The 21,154-nt window shown below is 38.5% G+C and overlaps 4 protein-coding genes across 8 annotated transcripts in view; 2 read left to right on the top strand and 2 right to left on the bottom strand.

Annotated features, from left to right (window-relative positions):
* The window catches only part of xpo4 (exportin 4), a 43,627-nt gene extending 39,273 nt beyond the window's left edge, over window positions 1–4,354 (top strand). Inside the window, exons 16-23 of the mRNA XM_065248968.2 lie at window positions 21–195; window positions 356–649; window positions 750–930; window positions 1,066–1,184; window positions 1,303–1,433; window positions 1,567–1,684; window positions 2,984–3,076; window positions 3,147–4,354. Of these exons, the coding sequence (XP_065105040.1) occupies window positions 21–195; window positions 356–649; window positions 750–930; window positions 1,066–1,184; window positions 1,303–1,433; window positions 1,567–1,684; window positions 2,984–3,076; window positions 3,147–3,344 (1,309 nt within the window). The 3' untranslated portion in view covers window positions 3,345–4,354. The remainder of the gene's footprint in view (window positions 1–20; window positions 196–355; window positions 650–749; window positions 931–1,065; window positions 1,185–1,302; window positions 1,434–1,566; window positions 1,685–2,983; window positions 3,077–3,146) is intronic.
* Window positions 4,355–4,484: 130 nt separating this feature from the next.
* eef1akmt1 (EEF1A lysine methyltransferase 1) lies at window positions 4,485–7,633 on the top strand. The gene is made up of 4 exons (XM_065292742.2): window positions 4,485–4,909; window positions 4,999–5,081; window positions 5,852–6,141; window positions 6,917–7,633. Exons 1-4 carry the CDS (start codon window positions 4,754–4,756, stop codon window positions 7,042–7,044), a joined length of 657 nt encoding a protein of 218 aa, XP_065148814.2. The 5' UTR covers window positions 4,485–4,753; the 3' UTR covers window positions 7,045–7,633.
* A 102-nt stretch (window positions 7,634–7,735) lies between these two features.
* Window positions 7,736–8,627, bottom strand: il17d (interleukin 17d). Its single transcript, XM_065248970.2, has 2 exons — window positions 8,163–8,627; window positions 7,736–8,054 (listed from the first exon to the last, which is right to left on the bottom strand). Exons 1-2 carry the CDS (start codon window positions 8,465–8,467, stop codon window positions 7,745–7,747), a joined length of 615 nt encoding a protein of 204 aa, XP_065105042.1. The 5' UTR covers window positions 8,468–8,627; the 3' UTR covers window positions 7,736–7,744.
* A 156-nt stretch (window positions 8,628–8,783) lies between these two features.
* ift88 (intraflagellar transport 88 homolog) lies at window positions 8,784–21,111 on the bottom strand. 5 transcript variants are annotated; one of them, XM_065248963.2, is made up of 29 exons: window positions 20,822–21,111; window positions 20,551–20,640; window positions 20,403–20,465; window positions 20,263–20,322; window positions 20,017–20,070; window positions 19,875–19,938; window positions 19,677–19,746; window positions 19,452–19,542; window positions 19,259–19,363; window positions 19,076–19,178; window positions 18,835–18,949; window positions 18,528–18,759; window positions 18,365–18,435; window positions 18,191–18,277; window positions 17,911–18,010; window positions 17,453–17,539; window positions 17,156–17,342; window positions 15,244–15,352; window positions 14,173–14,323; window positions 13,692–13,807; window positions 13,518–13,570; window positions 13,348–13,413; window positions 13,154–13,260; window positions 12,674–12,734; window positions 12,498–12,539; window positions 11,405–11,449; window positions 11,038–11,085; window positions 9,946–10,056; window positions 8,784–9,181 (listed from the first exon to the last, which is right to left on the bottom strand). In XM_065248963.2, the coding sequence occupies exons 2-29, from the start codon at window positions 20,635–20,637 to the stop codon at window positions 9,060–9,062; spliced, it is 2,607 nt and encodes an 868-aa protein (XP_065105035.1). In that variant the 5' UTR covers window positions 20,638–20,640; window positions 20,822–21,111; the 3' UTR covers window positions 8,784–9,059. The 5 variants fall into 5 exon arrangements, with proteins under 5 accessions (XP_065105035.1, XP_065105037.1, XP_065105036.1 ...); XM_065248965.2 differs by lacking the exon at window positions 11,038–11,085; XM_065248964.2 differs by lacking the exon at window positions 12,498–12,539.
* Between the last annotated feature and the right edge of the window lie 43 nt (window positions 21,112–21,154).

The following is a 21,154-nucleotide window of genomic DNA, read 5'->3' as shown; positions in this document are numbered from 1 at the left end:
TTCTCTCGTCTGTGGTTCAGGGCAAACATTGTCGTGCAGTGTGAAAACTGGTGGAACTTGGCCAAGCAGTTTGCAAGTCGCAGTCCTCCCCTGCATATGTTGTCCAGCACGGTCCAGCGGACGCTTATGAAGGCGCTGGTCCTGGGGGGCTTTGCCCACATGGATTCTGATACCAAACAGCAATACTGGGCTGAGGTCAGAAACACACTGGATTATTGAATTATCCTGTCTAAACACAAATGTAGAGTAGAGAAGTGTTTTAGTGGGAGGCAAGCTTGATTGTTGATGAACATACAAAACAAATGAAAGAAAATGGTTAATAATAATAATAATAAAGCCTTTGTTTCTTCTGCAGGTTCTACATCCGCTCCAGCAGCGGTTCCTCAACCTCATTAACCAGGACAACTTCGCCCAGATCTGTCAGGAGGAGGCGGTGAAACAGGAGATCGTGGCTACTCTGGAAGCTTTGTGTGGCATTGCCGAAGCGACGCAGATTGACAACGTGGCATCTCTCTTCAGCTTTCTAATGGATTTCCTGTCCAGCTGTATCGGGCTCATGGAGGTTTACAGAAACTCGCCAGAAACTGTCAATCTCATCATAGAGGTGTTCGTAGAAGTGGCCCACAAACAAATCTGCTACTTGGGAGAGGTGAGATATGTTGCGTCAATGTCTTGCTAACACAAGCATAAATGATTTATATTTAATTAAATATACCATACTGACAAGAACCTCCTCTGTATCTCCACAGACTAAATCTATGAAACTGTACGAGGTGTGCTTGACACTACTGCAGGTTTACTCTAAAAACAATCTGGGTCGCAAGAGACTAGACGTGGCTGCCGAGGAGGACCAGTATCAAGATCTTCTGCTCATCATGGAGCTTCTGACCAATCTGCTCTCCAAAGAGTTCATTGACTTCAGCGACACCGGTATAAGCAACCGCACATATCTGGCTTACCAAATCTTACAGTATCTCTGTTCCTCTGTGTGATTTACATTTTTACTACATGTATCCTCTATCAGGACCATAACTTGTGATAACTTATAATTGCGTTTTTGTGCAGATGAAGTTTTCCGCGGGCAGGAGCAGAGTTCTGGTGCCGGACGAGCCGTATCGGCTGCTGATGTTGTGCTGTATGGAGTGAATATTGTACTGCCCCTCATGTCTCAGGACTTGCTCAAGGTTAGATTGGACTTTCAAGCTTCCTGCACACGATTACTCAATTGACAAAAGTTTTCACATCTAAATCAAAAAGGACTCTTATTCTAAAGTACTGCCTTTATTTGTCTTTTGTACCCAGTTTCCCTCTCTGTGTAACCAGTATTATAAGCTCATCACATTCATCTGTGAGATCTTCCCAGAGAAGATCCCTCAGCTTCCAGAGGAGCTCTTCAAGAGTCTTATGTGCTCTCTGGAGCTAGGCATGACCTCGTATCCTTTCATGCTGATTCAAAGGAAGGACATACTTGCTGAGCATTTTGATAAAGTGGTATCTTTTTATTTTTTGAAACTTCTCTTAGAAGCCATTGAAGCTGCCTAGTTTTTCCCTTAACACGTACTGTAGGATGAGTTCAGAGATCAGTCAGCTGTGTCTTGAGGCTTTGTCCCCATTGGCTGAGCAGTGTGCCAAGACACAAGAAAAGGACACACCCTTATTTATTGCCACACGACATTTCCTTAAGGTGGGTCATATGAGTCCAAAACTACTGCTTAACCTGTGTATTTTCAGTAGCTGATGCTTAATTTTGATGCTATGGCTGTACATTTCTAATATACTTGTCAATGTAAAATTGCAACAAATTGATATTTAAATGGAAGAAATGAAAATGTTTAATATATTTTGATGTATGCTTCTCAACTAGTAGAGGATTGCATTAGTTCTGCAGGTCATGGGTTCAATGTCTAAGTAACACACATATACTGATAAAATGTGTGCATTGTAAGTTGCTTAGGATAAAGGCATAAGCCAATGCAACAAAAAATCGAATAAAAAAAGTTGCTGTGAGCAGTTCAGGATTTGCCATAAAGGAAAGAACCAGTGGTCCGGTCAAAACCATGAACAAAAGTATCTGTCAAAATTATCATATATTGAAGGGACACTCCACTTTTTTTTAATAGATTCATTTTCCAGCTCTCCTAGAGTTAAACATTTGATTTTTACGGTTTTGGAATCCATTCAGCTGATCTCCGGATCTGGTGCTACCACTTTTAGCATAGCTTAGCACAATTCATTGAAACTGATTAGGCCATTAGCATTGCGCTCAAAAACAACCAAAGAGTTTTAAAAAAATTTCCTATTTAAATCTTGACTCTTCTGTAGTTACATTGTGTACTAAGACTGCCAGAAAATTAAAAGTTGTGATTTTCTAGGCAGATATGGCTAGGATCTATACTCTCATTTTGGCGTAATAATCAAGGACTTTGCTGCCGTAACATGGCTGCAGGAGGCGCAATAATATTACGCAGCAGCCGAAAATAGTCTGCTTAGTAACTTTCAATAGCGGGACTATTTTTGGGCACTACGTAATATCTTTGCGCCTCCTGCAGCCATGTTATGGCAGCAAAGTCCTTGATTATTACGCCAAAATGAGAATATAGTTCCTAGACATATCTGCCTAGAAAATTGCAACTTTTAATTTTCGGTCAGTCTTAGTACACGATGTAACTACAGAAAAGTCAAGTTTTAAATAGGAAAAATATCGAAACTCTTTAGTTATTTTTGAGCGCGATGCTAACGGTCTAATCAGATTCAATGGATTATGCTAAGCTATGCTAAAAGTGGTACTGAAAGACCCGGAGATCAGCTGAATGGATTCCAATGCGGTAAAAATCAAATATTTAACTCTAGGGGAGCTGGAAAATGAGAATATTTTCAAAAAAAAGTGGAGTGTCCCTTTAATATATATAATCGGTATCTGTGCATCTCTAATTGTAATGTTTTGCTGTGTTAAATAATATTTTCTCTCTCACTTTCTCCACAGCTTGTGTTTGACATGCTTGTGTTGCAGAAGCACAACACTGAGATGACAGTGGCTGCAGGGGAAGCTCTCTATACACTAGTGTGCCTGCACCAGGTAAGCACCAGTGTTGATTCCTCACTAAATATATTCTAGTTGAGATGGTGTTTAATGATGTTTTTTGTAGGCGGAGTACTCTGAGCTGGTGGAAAATCTCCTCTCCAGTCAGAGGGACGCTGTGATTTACCAACGGCTGGCAGACGCATTTAACAGCCTCACTGCCAGCAGCACACCTCCAACTATGGACCGCAAACAGAAAGTGGCCTTTCTTAAGAGTCTGGAGGAGTTTGTTGCCAATGTGGGGGGGCTTCTTTGTGTCAAATGAACCACGTCTTCGAGCAACATCTTGCCCCTCTTCCACATGACAAACTATGGAGATGTTTAGAGTGGCACGGTTGGACTTGAGCACTGATATGCCTTTCTACTCTGCCCTATGTCTTCAGAAACACACGTCTGGAGAGCAAAGGGAAGCTGAGGAGAAGAGTGGCAAAGGCAGAGAGGGGACGACCCGCCGGGTCCTCAGATAGACATATATGATGTGGACCATTTTGGCCCCTTCATCCCCTCTTAACACACACACACATACACACTCTTGCAGACATTTCTCCTTGAGTGCCTTCTTATTTGGTTTCTCGTGTCTCAGATCCAGCTGTCTTTTCGGGTGACGATTAGAGCAGTGTCTTACTGTGCTCACGGTACCAAGAATTGTGAGCTGCGGTTACCATGACAACGAAGATGTCTTTCCCAATGAGACTAATCGCAGGAAGGCCATTTCGGAAAGGAAACCAAATCACTTTGTGTTTAAGGGTGTATATATATATTTTCAAAAGATGAAAGCGTGTAAGAGCAAAACAGACTGAGATGTTTTTATAAGATTATAGTTGACAGAAATTTCTGTTTTTTTTATTGTGACTTCACCTGAAGGAAAGGGGGCTAGTTTGGATAATTTTTCTGTTTGATGGATTGTAGTTTTACTCTGTCGTTTTGCCCTGATCACAGCCATACTGAGAGCTTCAAGTGTTTCAACAAAGGTTGATCTTCGGGACGATTTTTATGGGACGTTTTCAGAAACGGTCATGGTCGCCTGTTGTTTTTCCTTCAGTAACTTCAATAATGTTCCACATACGCTAGCACATACAAATACTCAGAATTGTGGAACAGTCAACATTGCTGTAGCAATAAAATACCAAAAATGATTATTGAGGGATGTCACCTGTTTCATTCAGGTTGTCTGAATGCCTCCCTGACTTTATTTGTATTGTTCAAAGCACTAATTCTGTTATTTTGGAATGCCTGAAATGACCTGTAAAAGTGTACATAAACTTGCTATAAAAATTTGGGTTGTCTTTTTTGACTTGCATCTAATGTCTGTATTTTAATGTCTGGTTGTTCTGGAAATACTGTATGTTCACATATGTGTCCCTAGCGGAGCGTTGGTGGAACTACGCGATTGTCCTGCTCGGCCACCGTAATACAACAAACACGTGTGAACTGTTTGCTAAGCGCTGCTTTACTGTTCTCTTCGCTGACAGACTCGTGTTAAATTTTCCTTAATTTATAACTCATTTGATTATAACGAAAAGTAGCTTTTATATCGTGTAATACCTTTACAACTGTTAGCACAGCCGATGAACACGCGGTTCCCAGTATAGGATTGCAGCTGCTGGGTCTCTTCATCATACCTCGTTTGGTTCACGCATTTATTGTGTCATTTGTTGTTAAGTGTTGATTGACATGAGTGACAGTGACGATGACGTGCCACAACTTTCAGCCGAAACGCTCGCAGCATTGCAAGAATTTTACGCAGAAAGTGGAAGCAACGTTTCGGGATTGGGACAAGACTCGAGTCCGACTGGTAAATTCACTGTCGGTGCTGTTGAAGAAGACTGGGTATAGTTTTATACAGCAGTATGAACAAATATTGTCGTTATAATTTGATGGGGAGTACTGATAATAGTTTACACGATGTTTTTTAACAGCATATGAGTCAATTCTGGTACAGTGAGGAGACTGCAACACGCTTAGCAGAGGAAGTTCTGCACCAGGCTGGAAAACACGGGAGGTTGGTCTGGTTTCAAACTCTACTGAACATGTATAAAGTTCAGTACTTTAGTATGACACATACCACATTTTGGATGCCTTCCTCATCTAACATACTCATCTGATCTGATCTAATTCACCTCATCTGCTCGTTATTAGATATGACTTGATTATTATTATTATAGATTTATTATTAGATCTGATCTGTATGTCATAACGTTCACATAAAAAAAAGGTGCTGTGAGGCTGCCTGACAGAGTTAAAGGGATCGTTCATCCAAAAATAAAAATTCTGTCATTTGCTCACTCTCATGTTGTTACAAACCTGTATAAATGTATTTGTTCTGATGAACACACAGATATTTTAAGAAATGTTTGTAACCAAACCATCCTTGGACCCCATTTACTTCCATAGTATTCTTTTTTCCTACTATGGAAGTGAATGGGGTCCACATACGGTTTGCTTACAAACATTTGTCAAAATATCTTTCTTTGTGTTCATCAGAACAAAGAAATTTATACAGGTTTGTAACAACATGAAAGTGAGTTAATGATGACAGAATTTTAATTTTTAGGTGAACTGTCCCTTTAAGAAGCGCTGATGTATGTTGTTGTTGTTGTTTTACGCACAATGCATTCAATTTATACGTTTATCAATATGTGTTTTCCCTGGGAATTAAACCCATGACCTTTTGGTCTGCTACCACAGGAACACTGTGGTAACTTACTAGATACATCTGCCTTATTCTGTGTACCCCCACCCCACAATGTTCTATTATTTTCTTGGTTGTAGGATAGCTTGTGTGAGCGCACCAAGTGTCTATCAAAAGCTGAAGCAGTTGGACTCCGAGAGGTCGGACAGCATCTCAGTTGTTTTGTTGGAGTTTGACAGACGTTTTGCAGCTTATGGCGATGAGTTCATCTTTTACGATTACAACAATCCCCTGTGCCTACGTGAGGATATTTCTCCTCAGACCTTTGACATCGTCATCGCAGACCCTCCTTACCTGTCAGAGGAGTGCCTCAGTAAAGTGGCACTTACAGTTAAATACCTCACTAAGGACAAAATCTTGCTTTGCACAGGTGAGCGGATCAGTTGTAGTTGGGTCATATGGCAATCCCCATGGTCATTATAAATATTTCATCAGTCAATAGTAATGTACAAGATATAGTTTTTATTAAAGGGATAGTTCACCCAAAAACTTATTTTAACATTTTATCCCCCAATGTCTTTCTTTGTTCTTTAAAACCCAAACATACTTTTTTTATTAGTTGTTTTGGGTTTTCCAGTTAACCGGAAAACCTTTTAAGCTTCAAATGTGTGAAATAAATAAATCCACTTGACTCCTATATTTTAAGTGTCCTAAAGACATTTACGTCTTAGTTTCTCATTGTGGATATTAATGTTGTTTCAGTTGTTATACATTATTTTAAATAAATCCTAAAACTGCCTAAACAACAGTTTAGACACAGATAATGTGCACTACCTGACGGTGGGTGAGCAGTGATGTAGTGCAGGGTATACGGAGTATACCCACCTCTTTATTTGATGGCAGGGGGTATACCCACTTCTACTGGGGGCATACATTAAGAGTATACCCACTTTTCCTGGGGCATAAATTAAGAGTATACCCACTTCTCCAGACACCACTACACCACTGTGGGTGAGTAAAGTTTTTGGGTGAACTATGCCTTTAAGCTTCAAACATGTCTATAAAGTTTGTGATGCTTATACACCTGCTAGAAAGAAAAAGGCACAAGATTGGTGTTGTTGGATGTGTATTATTTGTCTAGATCTAGATCAATGTTTAATGTTTTATTCATGATCTACATTCTAAACTTGACCTTTTTCTTACAGGAGCTATTATGGAGGAGCATGCCAGAAAACTTATGAATTTGAAGATGTGCAGTTTTTTACCAAAACACAGCCACAATTTGGCCAATGAGTTCCGGTGCTACATTAACTACGATTCAAGTCTTCTTTGATGAAAATGGCTGTGTATCTGTCATTAGGCTTCCCATTTAAACATAAGCAGATGAATATTCAGAACAATTTATACTCTCGCTCCAAGTAGAGATTAGCAAGATCCAAATTTTACAGTGGAGAATATGGACGTTCATCAGAGATCACTGTGTTTGATTATCCTGTTGGCTGACATGTGGTGTCACAGTTACACAAATGCTTGCATTCATACAGATATTGAAGAGAAGACAACTATATTAATACATAAAATGGTCTTGGATTTTAATTTAAATGTATATAATAAAAAGCATTTTGTATAAAATGTACTACACACAGTTTTTGTGGAACCAGTGTTTCTAAGTTATAACATGAGGACTGCCACAAACATCATGATATAAAGTTTATGAATGCAATTCATGCTTGTTTTCAAAAGAAAAAATTCTGGTGATCCCTTTTATGTGCTTATACAGCTGAATGGCATTAGTTATAAAACACCATGATATTCACTAGCTTTTTCCAAGTATTTTGGATCTGTATATGGATATTTTGGCAACACATGCTTTTCCTTTGCTTGGCACTACAGACAAGAGCGGAGTTCTTGTTGCTTTAACAAAATTAATTTCTTATAATTTCTCACATTTCTTTCAGACATGTAAAAGAAAATAAGTAGAAAGTAAATTCAGTTTGATTGTTGGATTGTCCGTGAGAATTTCAGTACTTCTGTTAATTCTGTGGTAAAGTGGAAAGTGCCGTTATTGGCGTTATTTTTTTCATGCTTTTCCTGCCGTTTTGTTTTTTCTTGTCCGATAACGGCACACAAGTGCAGCCCACGGCGACGGACACGTAGTTCTCAACGTAGGTATGACGACCGCCGGTACACGAGCCTGCACGGCGTAATACGACAGTGGGCACGTACACTGGAGTGCTTCGGAACCGGTCACTTTCCTCCCCGTTTGGACCAGTCAGGCATCCTTTACACAAACAATACGCCTCCGGGAGAAATCGAGGATACCTCGCACGATCGTGGGAAATTCTGGGTTAAATTAGAGTGTGTTAGTTTTACATGCCGCATAAAATTTTATACCACACACAGGATTATTTAAAGTTGGTTAGTCGAGTCTTGGCGTTTATTGCAACCTACCTGTAAGCCCAAGGTGAAAGGCTGAGGAAGTTTACGGGTGTACGTAGTCTGTCACGCGCAAGGCGAGCCACTGATGCGCAGGTTAGATTTTGGCGCTCTGGTGCCGCGAGCTGAAGGGTATGATGGAAAGCACTGAGCACCCCGACCGAAAGTCTCCCAAACATCTGCTCCAAAACTTCCTCCGGCATATCCAGACAGGCGCGAGTCCTCTGTGCTCTCCTGGACACCTTCGGTCCCCGTTCACCCAGCGCGCCACCGCAGCAAAACAACATCAGCAGAACCGATAAAATAACTCCACCCTGCATTTCTGCTTGTGTGTGTAAAACTGAGCTCAATTTACTAAATTAATTTTCGGTTAACTCTTTAAGATCGTATGTGCGACCTAAATAAACCTCTCAGCTGTTGCGTAAAGCTGTAGCTCATCCGTCTGTCCCGTTACTGCGTCCGGTACTTTCCTCTCAGACATTGGGCGGACTTCGAAACTGAATAAACGCGGAATAAAGAATCAAATACAAAACCTTGCCATGCATATATATGAATAATTATGTAGACAATCTCGTGAGGATAAAACTTGGATTGGAATTTAAGCGCAAAATTTCCATACAACTGCATGATACTGCATATTACTAATCTCTTTATTTTATAGTGTAGTTCATCAAAAGTTGATATCTTTACATTTCAATCAATCAAATGAAATTAATTATAGCGGACAATAAACATAATTTATAAATACAATAATATCAATAATTAAGAAATAAAATGAAAGCATATTATTTTAAACAAAAAATATTTGTTAACAACAGCTGGTAAATACAATTTTAGCATCAATGTAAAATATATTGTAGTACTGGACATTAAACAGACAATATTACACACAAATAATTTTGAAAATGGATTTCATTCAGGCAGTAAGTCGTCTCCCAGCTCTTCATCAGCAAACTCATCTTCCTCATTACGTTTCCTTGCTGCAGTCTTTGGTCTCTGCATTTGAGGTCCAAGCGGATCAACATAAGAAGCATCTGAAATGATGAATACAGAGTTTACTTTAAACAAGTACAAGTTTTTTGCAGACGAATACATTAAAGGAGCTGTATGTAGGTTTTTGAGTGTACTAAATCAAATCAAATACTCAATATATTTGTAGATATTTAGGAAACATGCCAAGTCCACATATCGGTTTCTCTGTAAAACAATGCTGTAGCCAATAGTTTTTTTTTTGTGCCTTCCAAGTCTGAAATCACTTGTTATTGTTTTGGCCTGTGTGATCCTGCCCACTGCCAATTTACCCTAAAGTGTATTTCGAAATCTCGGTTTCCAGTTATCACGATTGCAATGGCCCATAAATGCGACCTCCGAAATGGCCTGCAGATTGAGTTAAAAAAAAAAATCCACACGAGTTGGTTTGTAATTTGCAGACTACAAAAAATATTGCAAATGTAAAAATGAGCTGATAAATGTATGCTTTTCATTTCAGTTGTGCTCCTGTACGTGTCTGGCAACCTGAGAGGGGGCAGGGATAAAACCATCTCCAATATTTTGCATTTAGACTGCAGTGCCAAGTACCAATGGTAGAAGGTTACACACAGCTCCTTTAACCAAATTACCATAGACCAAAAAAAAAAACAGCAAAGACACTCAGATTTATACAGAGCAACTTACAGTGCATTCAAGCTAACAAAGTGCATTAAAATTTGAGAATGGCACCCATGAACTTGGAGCTGTGTATCAGAGCCACAAGAAAAAGTACCAGAAAGGAAGCAGTACAAATGACGTTGTTTCTCACCTATTTCCTGAGTGCTGGCCTCATATGGCTCATTGGACCCTGGAAGTGTCTTTAGCTTAACACTCAGTCGCTCACCCTTGGCACTGGTGCCATGGCTGCTCTGTCCACTGTCTGAGAAAACACACCCAAACAGTCAGTATTGAATTTGCAAACATTTCTGCAGTGAGAATTATTGCACACTGATGTTTTCTCAAATACCACTATTGACACTATAAGCCATGCTTACTTTATGTCACACAGAAAGCATGAAAAGCGACAGCTCCAGCATGTTATCCTAATGAATGTAAAGTGCATTTGGTCTTATATCATATGGTTTAAATAATTGAGAGCATTTGTGTTTTGCAAAGGCAATGTTACACAGCTGTGTTTCACATCAAGACGGTGATGACAGGAACAGAGCACTGAGGGGCAGATGTGAGACCAGAGGCCGGCAACAGGTAACTTTAACAGTCTCATCAAAATGAAACATCCTTTACTAACATCGTTTTCCCACAGTGTCTTTCAGACATGGGACAAATTAAGGAATCAAATTAAGTGAAAAGCAATTTAATGCTAATTTTTAATAATTAATTAATTAATAATCATCGCTGTCTCTAAATACTTCTGGTTCACGAAAACATATTTAACATGTCTTGTAAGAAACTGAATAAACATCTCAAGTAAGATGATAAAATGTTGATATCCAGCACTCCAAACTGTGCGCTGATGTTCAAGAGAGTGTGTACATGTGAAATGTTTCACTGGTTTATTTGCACTCAGTGCTGTGCAAACAAAAAGCAGTAAAAGGCCTGGAAACAGTGTCAGCAAGAGTGGGCTTTTCCCCTGAAATAGTGGTTTTGGCAAAGATGACACTGTCAGGCTTGTACACCACATGTTTGTGTTTTATTGTTTTGCGATTTATGTTTTTGGATGCAGCATCATTTAAGGGAACTTGAGTCAGTGAAACAGCATTTTGGCAGCGAAATCAGTGATAATCCATTGGGTTTGTACTTTTCCATGATGCTTTTAGTTGCTAAACAAAAAATTTGAGTATATTTTGTTTTGAAAAAATCCAGAAATTGCTTCGTCTAGACTGCAAATCAGAATACATACCTCTGCCCTGTTCCAGCACAGGACTATATTTAGCTTCAGAGCGAGAAGCTGCAGACAAAACAAACAGTGAAAAGAAAAGTTTGGAAGAGGCTGAAAAGAAAATTCAGAGCTGGAGGACCACACGAATGAGGAATCAGAAGACAGTAGTGCATTATTAGTATGTTTGGAGTGCAATTTCTCTCTCAAGACTGAAAACGTAGCTCTCTCTCTACAAAGTTTGGTTATGATCGCAGTGAGAAATAATTGGTATTTGAAACAAGGCTCTCTAATAGGTACAGTAGTTACAGTATTTGATTGAGGTATGCAATGCCATGCATATTTTACAGCGGAAAAAGGAGAAAATCTCATAGTGTGTGTGTAGTCATACCACTGGTTCTCAGAGGAGGAGTATTGATGGGGCTTGAGCTGCTCCCTTTCAGGTGCACAGTCATAAAGAAAAGAAAAATAGAGAAATGGAACAGAGAGAAACCAATTACGTACAAAATGAAATGCATCAAATAAATGAGAGGAAGAAACTCTACAAGGACAGATGTCAGTAATGGCTAGAAAGACTGTGGTTGTATGCTGTTTGTAAATTTAACTAAAACTACTGATGCTCTTTACATGGCTATTTTACGCAAAATTATTTCCCTAAAATGGTTATGATTAAATTCATTTAATAAAGAATCTGTTTACACAACGACACAAACATAACTCATTTTAATTTGTGATGACCACAGTCCTAGTCCTCTATGGTTAAGACAGAGAACAAATGAACAGCATTACCTCAGATCATATTTGATAGATCTCTACAAAACTGCTCTGGGGGAGTGTGGGTTTATGTAAGACTAGCTCAAAACGGCACAATCTGAACTGCCCTGAAACAGAGGCTCCTAGAGATGGGTAACAATCTTTTCCTACAAGCTATTTCGAGCAAACAACTTTTGAAACATGCTTGATGGAACTCATACACCTATATAACTTGTGGAAAAGCAGTCATAAGATGGGCACTTTAATTATGCTAATTGCACAACTTTTATAACCCTTTATAATCTTTAGATCAGGGATTTCCAACGTGGTGCCCGCGCTATTAAAACATATCAACAAGTAAAATAAAATACATCAAAAAGTAAAACAAAAAAGTTTTGAGTAGACAATATTTTAAAAAGTAGCCCTCAAGTTGTTTCCGTTGTGGTAGCCCTTGCCCCCAAAAAGGTTTGAGACCCCTGCTTTAGATCATGTCTACTCTATTCTACATCCATTATGGAGCCATTACCACTTGGTTTCTTCACATTTATGACACTTCCTAACATGTTATGGAGACGTGAGAATAAAATATTGTATAAAGAAATCAGGGGAAAAGGCTAGAACGGCACTTCTTTCAAGATAACTTTAATGCGGGACAGTAATAAAATCTTAACAACTACTATTTACTAATGTGTCCAGCAGGAGTCACTACATTAAAGGATTTGCAGTCATACCAGTGGGTTTAGGAGGAGTGGGTGTAAGGTTTGAAGTGTTTTCTGTTCAGCATAATGGCAAGAAAAGCAAACGATAGGTTGAAGTCAATGGAAAATATAGTTAAGTAACAAGTGAAGTAAAGAGGCTTTGATAATTTGTTAGTAAGAAGAAATTTTATTTCAAAATGTCCACTCACCACTGCCAGCACTACCTTCTCTCCGACTCCGAGCACTGCTCTCCCTCCCAGATCTCACTCTCTGTAGGACCAGACAGATTATATTCAGTCACACAGTTTTAGATTAAAATAAATGGTATAAATATTAAATTTGGTTTAGATATTGGCCAATGTCCTGTTCTTTATTATTGAATATCACACATAGTTGTTTCCCTAACCATCTTCATTGTCCACTAACAAGGAATAAGAGAGAATATTTATTTTCTCCTGAAAGTAGCTACACTTAAAAAAAAGTTTCCTGGCAAAAGCAATGGGAGAAGAACCATCAGGGGCTATTTCGGTAAATTTCAACTCTTCACACTTGATTTAAAAGCAGCTGTTTCTTCTCTGAGTCCTTGTAAGATCCAGCCTTTTAGATCCCTATTCACCCCCATTTGTCTTTTTTGTTCTTCTTAAGACACCAAGCCAACTTTTAAACAGATCCAGGATGGACAAGAGTACCTGTTCTTTGATCTCTTTCATTTTCTCAACTTTCTTAAGTTTGGTGGCATACTCCTGCACCTCCTTTAATCCCATATCTGTGCACAGCCTTACCAGAAAGCGCAGACCTGCCAAACAGAGAAAGACATAAGATGAAGAGACACTAGATGGCCACAGAAAATATTAATAAAAGGAAGAAGTTAACTTCTGAGTACATTCAACGTTTTCTGGAAATTTCCGATGAATGTCCTTGTAAGTCTCAAGTGCTTTCTGATAATTTCCTGAAAACATAAAATTACGAATAATGACTTTGAATGTCCAGAGATAACAACTTTTTGCAAAATCATTGTGGGTTGAAATTCGGGTTAAAAGAAAATGTGCGTACCACTTCTCCTGTAACAGCTGGCCACCATCAGCTGCCACTTTACCTGTGTTGGTCTGAAATTCACGTCAAGTCATTAACATGCACATATCCACACTGTGCACATGTAGAATTTAATGATAAAATATATTTATTATTGATAATAAACACATAGGACAGAGTTTATGAGTAACTTACTGAATGAGTGTCGCTCTCTCAAAATACTGAATAGCTTTCTCACAGAACTGGGTGTCGATGTAATATGCTCCCAACCACTCAATAACACTAATGTTTGAAGGAAAATACCTGTATGACTGAAACAAACAACACCATTTAATTATTATTGCAAAATGTCACAAATATAAAGTTTAACAAACGTTTAAAATGATGTCATCATTTAAATAATTTAATCAGTTTTCAGGATCTTACACAAATCTTTAAAATAATATGGCTTATGAAGACTGAATAGGGCTAATGGACTTAATGATGCTTTATTAACTTTTATCCAAAACATGATAACTTTCAATGTATAGGAAAAAGCAAAACTTTGTGTTTGGAATGATATTAATGTGAGTAAACAACTTATAGATATTTTAACCCTAAACAAGACCAAGCAGACAACAGATGTTTTATTTAATCATTTTAATTCATTTAATAATTTAATGACAACATCCATTACCTCATAATAGTACTGGAAAGCCTGTGATTTATCCCCCTCATTGTCGTAGAGATCTCCCAGTTTGGCCAGCACCTGGGCATCTGTGGGGGTCACACTAGTGAGCTGCATCAACCATTCAATGGCCTGGTGAGGGTCCTCCAACATCTCATATCTAAAGATGCTTAAGGAACATGATCATACTACTGTATTCTATGGCCCCGCTAAGTGATCATTTAAAGGAAAACACCACCGTTTTTCAATATTTTACAATGTTCTTACCTCAACTTATACCTATGCGTGTACTTAATCTTAATCAGCGCGTCAGGAATGTGTTAGCATTTAGCCTAGCCTCATTCATTCCTAACAGGGATGTATTTGAAAGCCACCAAACACTTCCATGTTTTCCCTACTTAAAGACTGTTACATGAGTAGTTATGGTGGCATAAAACAAACCATAGCGATTTTTTAGGCAGATAAAAAATGAGACCTCTATTGTATGGCGGAAGAGCACTTAGTTTGCAGCACTTTTACCTCAGGCGCAATAATTTTGACGGAAGTTTGAGCGTGATGGGGAGTAGTCAGGAGTGATGATGTTACTGTGCGCCGAGGTCGAAGTGCTGCAAAATAAGTGCTCTATATAGTTCTTATTTTTTATACGCTTAAAAAAAAATTTTTGTTACTTGTTAATACTTACTTGTGTAACTACTTATGTAACACTCTTTAAATAGGAAAACATGGAAGTGTTTAGTGGCTTCTAAATTCATCCCTGTTTGGATCCTAAGGAATGAATGGGGCTAGGCTAAATGCTAACACATTCACAACGCACTATACAAAGATTAAGTGCATGCATTGAAAAAAGATAGGTATGTATTAATTTGTCTAATTTGAGGTAAGAACATAGTAAAATATTGAAAAACAGTGGTGTTTTCCTTTAGGAGTTTCATTCAATATTATGTTACATTTTAAAAGCTGTAATTTTATGTATGAGACACAGTGTATGAAATAGGTTGCCTGGGGACATAATTTAGTAGGGAGTACAGAAAATGCATTGACCAATGAAAGTAACCAGAGTCATATAATAAGAAAGGATACAGACTAGCCAACTGGTACATGACTTGAGCGCTGTTTCTGAGGATAGCGTGCAGCTTGTGGAAACAGTCCAGTGCTTCCTCCAGCCTACCTAGTCTCTTATAGGTCAAACCTGTTTGAGAAAACAAGGATTTCTGCTTTAAAAACACATTAAATCATAATCTCACTATAAAATAAATTTTCTGCATTGGCTCTGTATTAAACTATTGATTTGACAAAAGACCACATGAGTTTGGAAGAAAGTGGTCTCTTTGAGATGTACAGTCTTGTTCAAAATAATAGCAGTACAATGTGACTAACCAGAATAATCAAGGTTTTTAGTATATTTTTATTGCTACGTGGCAAACAAGTTACCAGTAGGTTCAGTAGATTCTCAGAAAACAAATGAGACCCAGCATTCATGATATGCACGCTCTTAAGGCTATGCAATTGGGCAATTAGTTGAATTAGTTGAAAGGGGTGTGTTCAAAAAAATAGCAGTGTCTACCTTTGACTGTACAAACTCAAAACTATTTTGTACAAACATTTTTTTTTCTGGGATTTAGCAATCCTGTGAATCACTAAACTAATATTTAGTTGTATGACCACAGTTTTTTAAAACTGCTTGACATCTGTGTGGCATGGAGTCAACCAACTTGTGGCACCTCTCAGCTGTTATTCCACTCCATGATTCTTTAACAACATTCCACAATTCATTCACATTTCTTGGTTTGGCTTCAGAAACAGCATTTTTGATATCACCCCACAAGTTCTCTATTGGATTAAGGTCTGGAGATTGGGCTGGCCACTCCATAACATTAATTTTGTTGATTTGGAACCAAGACTTTGCCCGTTTACTAGTGTGTTTTGGGTCATTGTCTTGTTGAAACAACCATTTCAAGAGCATGTCCTCTTCAGCATAGGGCAACATGACCTCTTCAAGTATTTTAACATATGCAAACTGATCCATGATCCCTGGTATACGATAAATAGGCCCAACACCATAGTAGGAGAAACATGCCCATATCATGATGCTTGCACCTCCATGCTTCACTGTCTTCACTGTGTACTGTGGCTTGAATTCAGAGTTTGGGGGTTGTCTCATAAACTGCCTGTGGCCCTTGGACCCAAAAAGAACAATTTTACTCTCATCAGTCCACAAAATGTTCCTCCATTTCTCTTTAGGTCAGTTGATGTGTTCTTTGGCAAATTGTAACCTCTTCTGCACATGCCTTTTTTTTAACAGAGGGACTTTGCGGGGGATTCTTGAAAATAGATTAGCTTCACACAGACGTCTTCTAACTGTCACAGTACTTACAGGTAACTCCAGACTGTCTTTGATCATCCTGGAGGTGATCATTGGCTGAGCCTTTGCCATTCTGGTTATTCTTCTATCCATTTTGATGGTTGTCTTCCGTTTTCTTCCATGTCTCTCTGGTTTTGCTCTCCATTTTAAGGCATTGGAGATCATTTTAGCTGAACAGCCTATCATTTTTTGCACCTCTTTATAGGTTTTCCCCTCTCCAATCAACTTTTTAATCAAAGTACGCTGTTCTTCTGAACAATGTGTTGAACGACCCATTTTCCTCAGCTTTCAAATGCATGTTCAACAAGTGTTGGCTTCATAATTAAATAGGGGCCACCTGATTCACAACTGTTTCTTCACAAAATTGATGACCTCAGTGATTGAATGCCACACTGCTATTTTTTTGAACACACCCCTTTCAACGAATTCAACTAATTGCCCAATTGCACAGCCTTAAGAGCGTGCATATCATGAATGCTGGGTCTCGTTTGTTTTCTGAGAATCTACTGAACCTACTGGTAACTTGTTTGCCACGTAGCAATAAAAAAATATACTAAAAACCTTGATTATTCTGGTTAGTCACATTGTACTGCTATTATTTTGAACAAGACTGTATATGTGATGGCGCACCTAAGTTATAGAGAGCCTCAGTGCAGGACGAATCATTACGAAGAGCTTCCTTATAAAACTCTGCTGCTTTCTCATAGTCCTCCTTTACAAACACTGTGTTGCCCTTGTTAATGAGGGCAGCAGGGTTGTAGCGGTCAGCGCTCATAGCCAACTCAGCATAGCGGTCAGCCTGGTCAAAATCCTTCTCCTTAGGAAAACACAGACAAGAGCATGCATATGAGGCCCTTATTAACACAAATGTAATAAATGCAGCAATGGTTTAACTTTAAGAAATATGCTTCATAGCTCTGTACTCACCAAAAAATAGAGAAAGGAAAGGTTTGTCGCTGCAGCGCTTTTAACCCGACTGTCCTTTTTCTCAAACATCTTTAGGGTCTCTACTGCCTGTATGCACAATCGTTCACATTATGTTATTTTATCATCCTAAATGCTTAAATAAATGTTGAGTTAGATCACGTTTCATTTGCTACTACTACATAAAATGAGAGAAGCAATGCACAGCACAATACCAACACACATATATACACAAGGCCTACTGCAGACAGACAAACAAACACACAACAATACAGACATACCTCAGCCTCAAGAGTCATGCAGATGGACAGATAATAAAGACAAAAGAAAATGGACAATTGAATGGGTACTGGGTTAAAAGACAGAAACAACAAGGGTTCCATACAGACAAGGAGCATCATGGCCCTGTTCTCTGGAGATATGTCAAAAGCAACACAGTTTGTATCTGCAAACCTATATACCTGTTTAAAGTCCCTCTGCCTTAGGTAAGTAATAGCTTTGTTGATCTCCAAGTCATTTGCCAACTCCACATATTGTGAACCTTTTACCATTTCTACACACCTGCAAAGAAGTCATGATGAATTTAAAACAAATTTTTGTTGGGACAAAAATATAAATGGACAGATTATTTGATTCTGTCTTAAATAGTTATAATGAACAACTGTCATCCACATTCTTCATCCAGATATAGGGGAAGAGGTTGTGGTACAACCCTTCTTGTGGATTACATCAATAACTCACCAGTCAAAGCCAGCCGCAAATGATGACTCTATGGCTGGGGCAATAAGCTTAGCTGAGGTCATGATGTATTTTTCTGCTAGTGCTTTCCTGAAAGCAACACACCAGGAAAACTACTGATGGAGGCTAATGCAGATTTGCTAATATGAAAAACTGTGTAAAAAAAATGTTGAATACCTCTCCCTTTCCATTTGGTGAAGCTTATCGTTCTTTATGGCCTCAATCACCATGTTTGAATGGGGGTCATCCTAAAATAAAAATATAAAAACAAAAGAAAGAAACATGATAATCAAAACAAACTACATACTGTTTAGATGTTTATGGTTTTAACCACACTCACATTTGGAGGGATATACTTGTCTTCATCATCGATACCAAGGGGCACGCAAATGAGTTTCTGAAAAGCCTTCTTCATCTTCTCACGGTCTCCAATGGCATAGTAGCACAGGATGAGGTTAAAACCTGTCTTTATATTGGGACTCTCACTCATGATGTACTCGAAAGAGGTGATCGCATCCGAGTACTGGCCCATGTGTGTAAACACAACTCCAATGTTCTGCATGATCTTAATCCTATATAAAAGTATAAAATTTACTTTAAAATTGTGTCAATAAATCAAATTTACTAAACGAAGTAGAATCACCCACCTCATTGCATTGTGGGCATTTGAGATCTGATCTAAAGCCATGCGGTAAAACTTGATGGCTTTTGTGTAGTTCTTTTGCTTGAAATAGATATTTGCCATGTTTACCTTTAATCGTCCTACGGTAGGGAAAACAAATTTGAGACTGGGAGCAATTATATCAAAGGGAAGTTCATTCATTTGTACTTTCACCTTTTTTTCACCTTTTCAGGGTTAAAACTTCAACATATTTGATATTCTCTCACCAGCATTATTGAACATTTTATTTTTCACAATAACTTGATAGGTGTTCAGGGCCTCTGTGTACATGTCATTATTGCCATACTGGTTTGCCAAATTAAACAGCACCTGAGCAGAAAAGAAAAATTATAATATTAATTTTCTGTAAGATTTAGTTAAGAGGCATATTTAATGTGAATTGAACTCACGGAGTATGTCAGATCCAGATTGATGTGGTCTGCAGTGCCTGTTTGTTCTCTCTGCCTCACCAGCCCTCTTTCCTTCCTGCCCGCCTCTTTGGCCTTCTCTAGAGACTAAAAAAATGGATCATTCAGCATATTTTTTAAATATCCATTCTTTTGTGTTATGTGGTATAGCTAGAGATGACAGCAAGCAACCCACCAGCTGTAGATCTCCACGTGCATGCGCGAGACAGCTCTCCTCTATCAAATCATTCACCTTCTTCTCCATGATCTTTATTTTCTCCTCTGGACTGAAGATGAAAATTTTTTTTTTGTACTCCATAAAAGCTTTTCCCACCACTGTTTATGTCAAACTACAAATACCATGTATGATATAGGAAACAAAACTTCACTTTTGTCTGTTAAGCACTATTAAAACGCTTACGTGTCTACGTTCTTTGTCTCCAGGGGAGGTGCTGGACCTTTTGATTGACCCAGCGGATCAAACAGTGAGCCTGGAAAGACCACCCCATAAATTAACTTAAGAAACTACGTTGTCTCTGTGCTTTTCATCTCATAGTGTTTAATACCTTTTTAAAAACTTTCTCAAAAGTACTTAATTAAGTTTCATGGTTAATTTTACCTTTAGCCAATGATGATGAGTATCCTGCTGCCCTCACTGCAGTCATGGGACGAGCTGCACCATCCTGTATATCACAAAGAAAATTAATGCAAAATCATAGCATGCAATGTACACAAAAATTAAACATGGCAAAAAATCCCACCTGAACAGCTCCAGTCATTGGTCTTCCCATCGCAGTGCCGATAGGCATTCGAGACTAAAACATTAATATTAGAAATATAAAGACATGAGAGTAACACACAAACTTGCCTTAATTTACAAATGCAGCATCCCACAATTAAATTATGATAGGTCAAGCTAAAATAGACGAATCATGTCGTTGCCTAGAAATTTTCTACCCCTTTTCTCAAAAAAATATTATTTGTTTAAATTGAAGTGCTTTGCTTACTCCAAAGGCTGTTCCAATTGGCCGCCCTCCAATAGCAGTGCCAGGATATTTTGCTGTCATCTAAAAATTTATAATAAAACAGTAAAAGGCATATTTATGTCTATCTGAACAACAACTCTGGTCCATGCAGAAAAACTTACAAGTGGTCTTCTTCCATGACTAGTCCTTACTGCCTGCTGAAAGGCCACATCATTGTGAAGATCCTGCAGAAACAGAAAAATCAGGATTCAAAAAAGCATCAACGATACATTTCTATAAATTAACTATAGGGATAAAGTTTCTCTGTACATCTGAGTCAAACGTGGGATTGTAGTCATTGTAGCCTGTGTAGAGATCATCCTCCTCTTCCTCTGGAGCAAGATGCACGTTCTCCATAATCTGTAAAATAAAGTGGAAATTACATATAAAAGATTGCTGGTGTGCTGGTGGTTACTAAGTTAGATTGTAAATAACGTTACAGAACACCAGTTTGTTGACTTAACGTTAGTTCGCGACCATACATCGTACGGCGAATTTCGAAATGATGAATGATGTTTATGGATTATGCTAGTTTACTTACCTACTTCACACCACAACGAAAATCCCGAATGCTCGTTTAAATTATGTAAAATCCCTGTCTGTAGCACAGCAGCTAGCTAACGGCCCTGAATGTGCTGGCTTGGTTGCTAGGATACAGATACGCGTTGCCGTAAACTAGCCAGGAGAAATTTCACAACGCTTAGTTGTCTGTCGTTGCATTAAAAATTATTTTAACAACGATCAAATGATTCAGAATCGTACGTATTTACATATAGTATTACATTTAAAATCACTGAACAGAACAAATGCCTTACAAGCAAACAAACCGGGTTTGACTTCATGCAGCGCTTGGCAGCCAATGACATCAAAATAC

The sequence above is a fragment of the Paramisgurnus dabryanus genome, chromosome 15 (assembly GCF_030506205.2).
Source record: "Paramisgurnus dabryanus chromosome 15, PD_genome_1.1, whole genome shotgun sequence".
NCBI lineage: Eukaryota > Metazoa > Chordata > Actinopteri > Cypriniformes > Cobitidae > Paramisgurnus > Paramisgurnus dabryanus.
The sequence above is the reverse complement of the archived record's forward strand: the minus strand, read 5'-3'. Positions and strand labels throughout refer to the sequence as shown.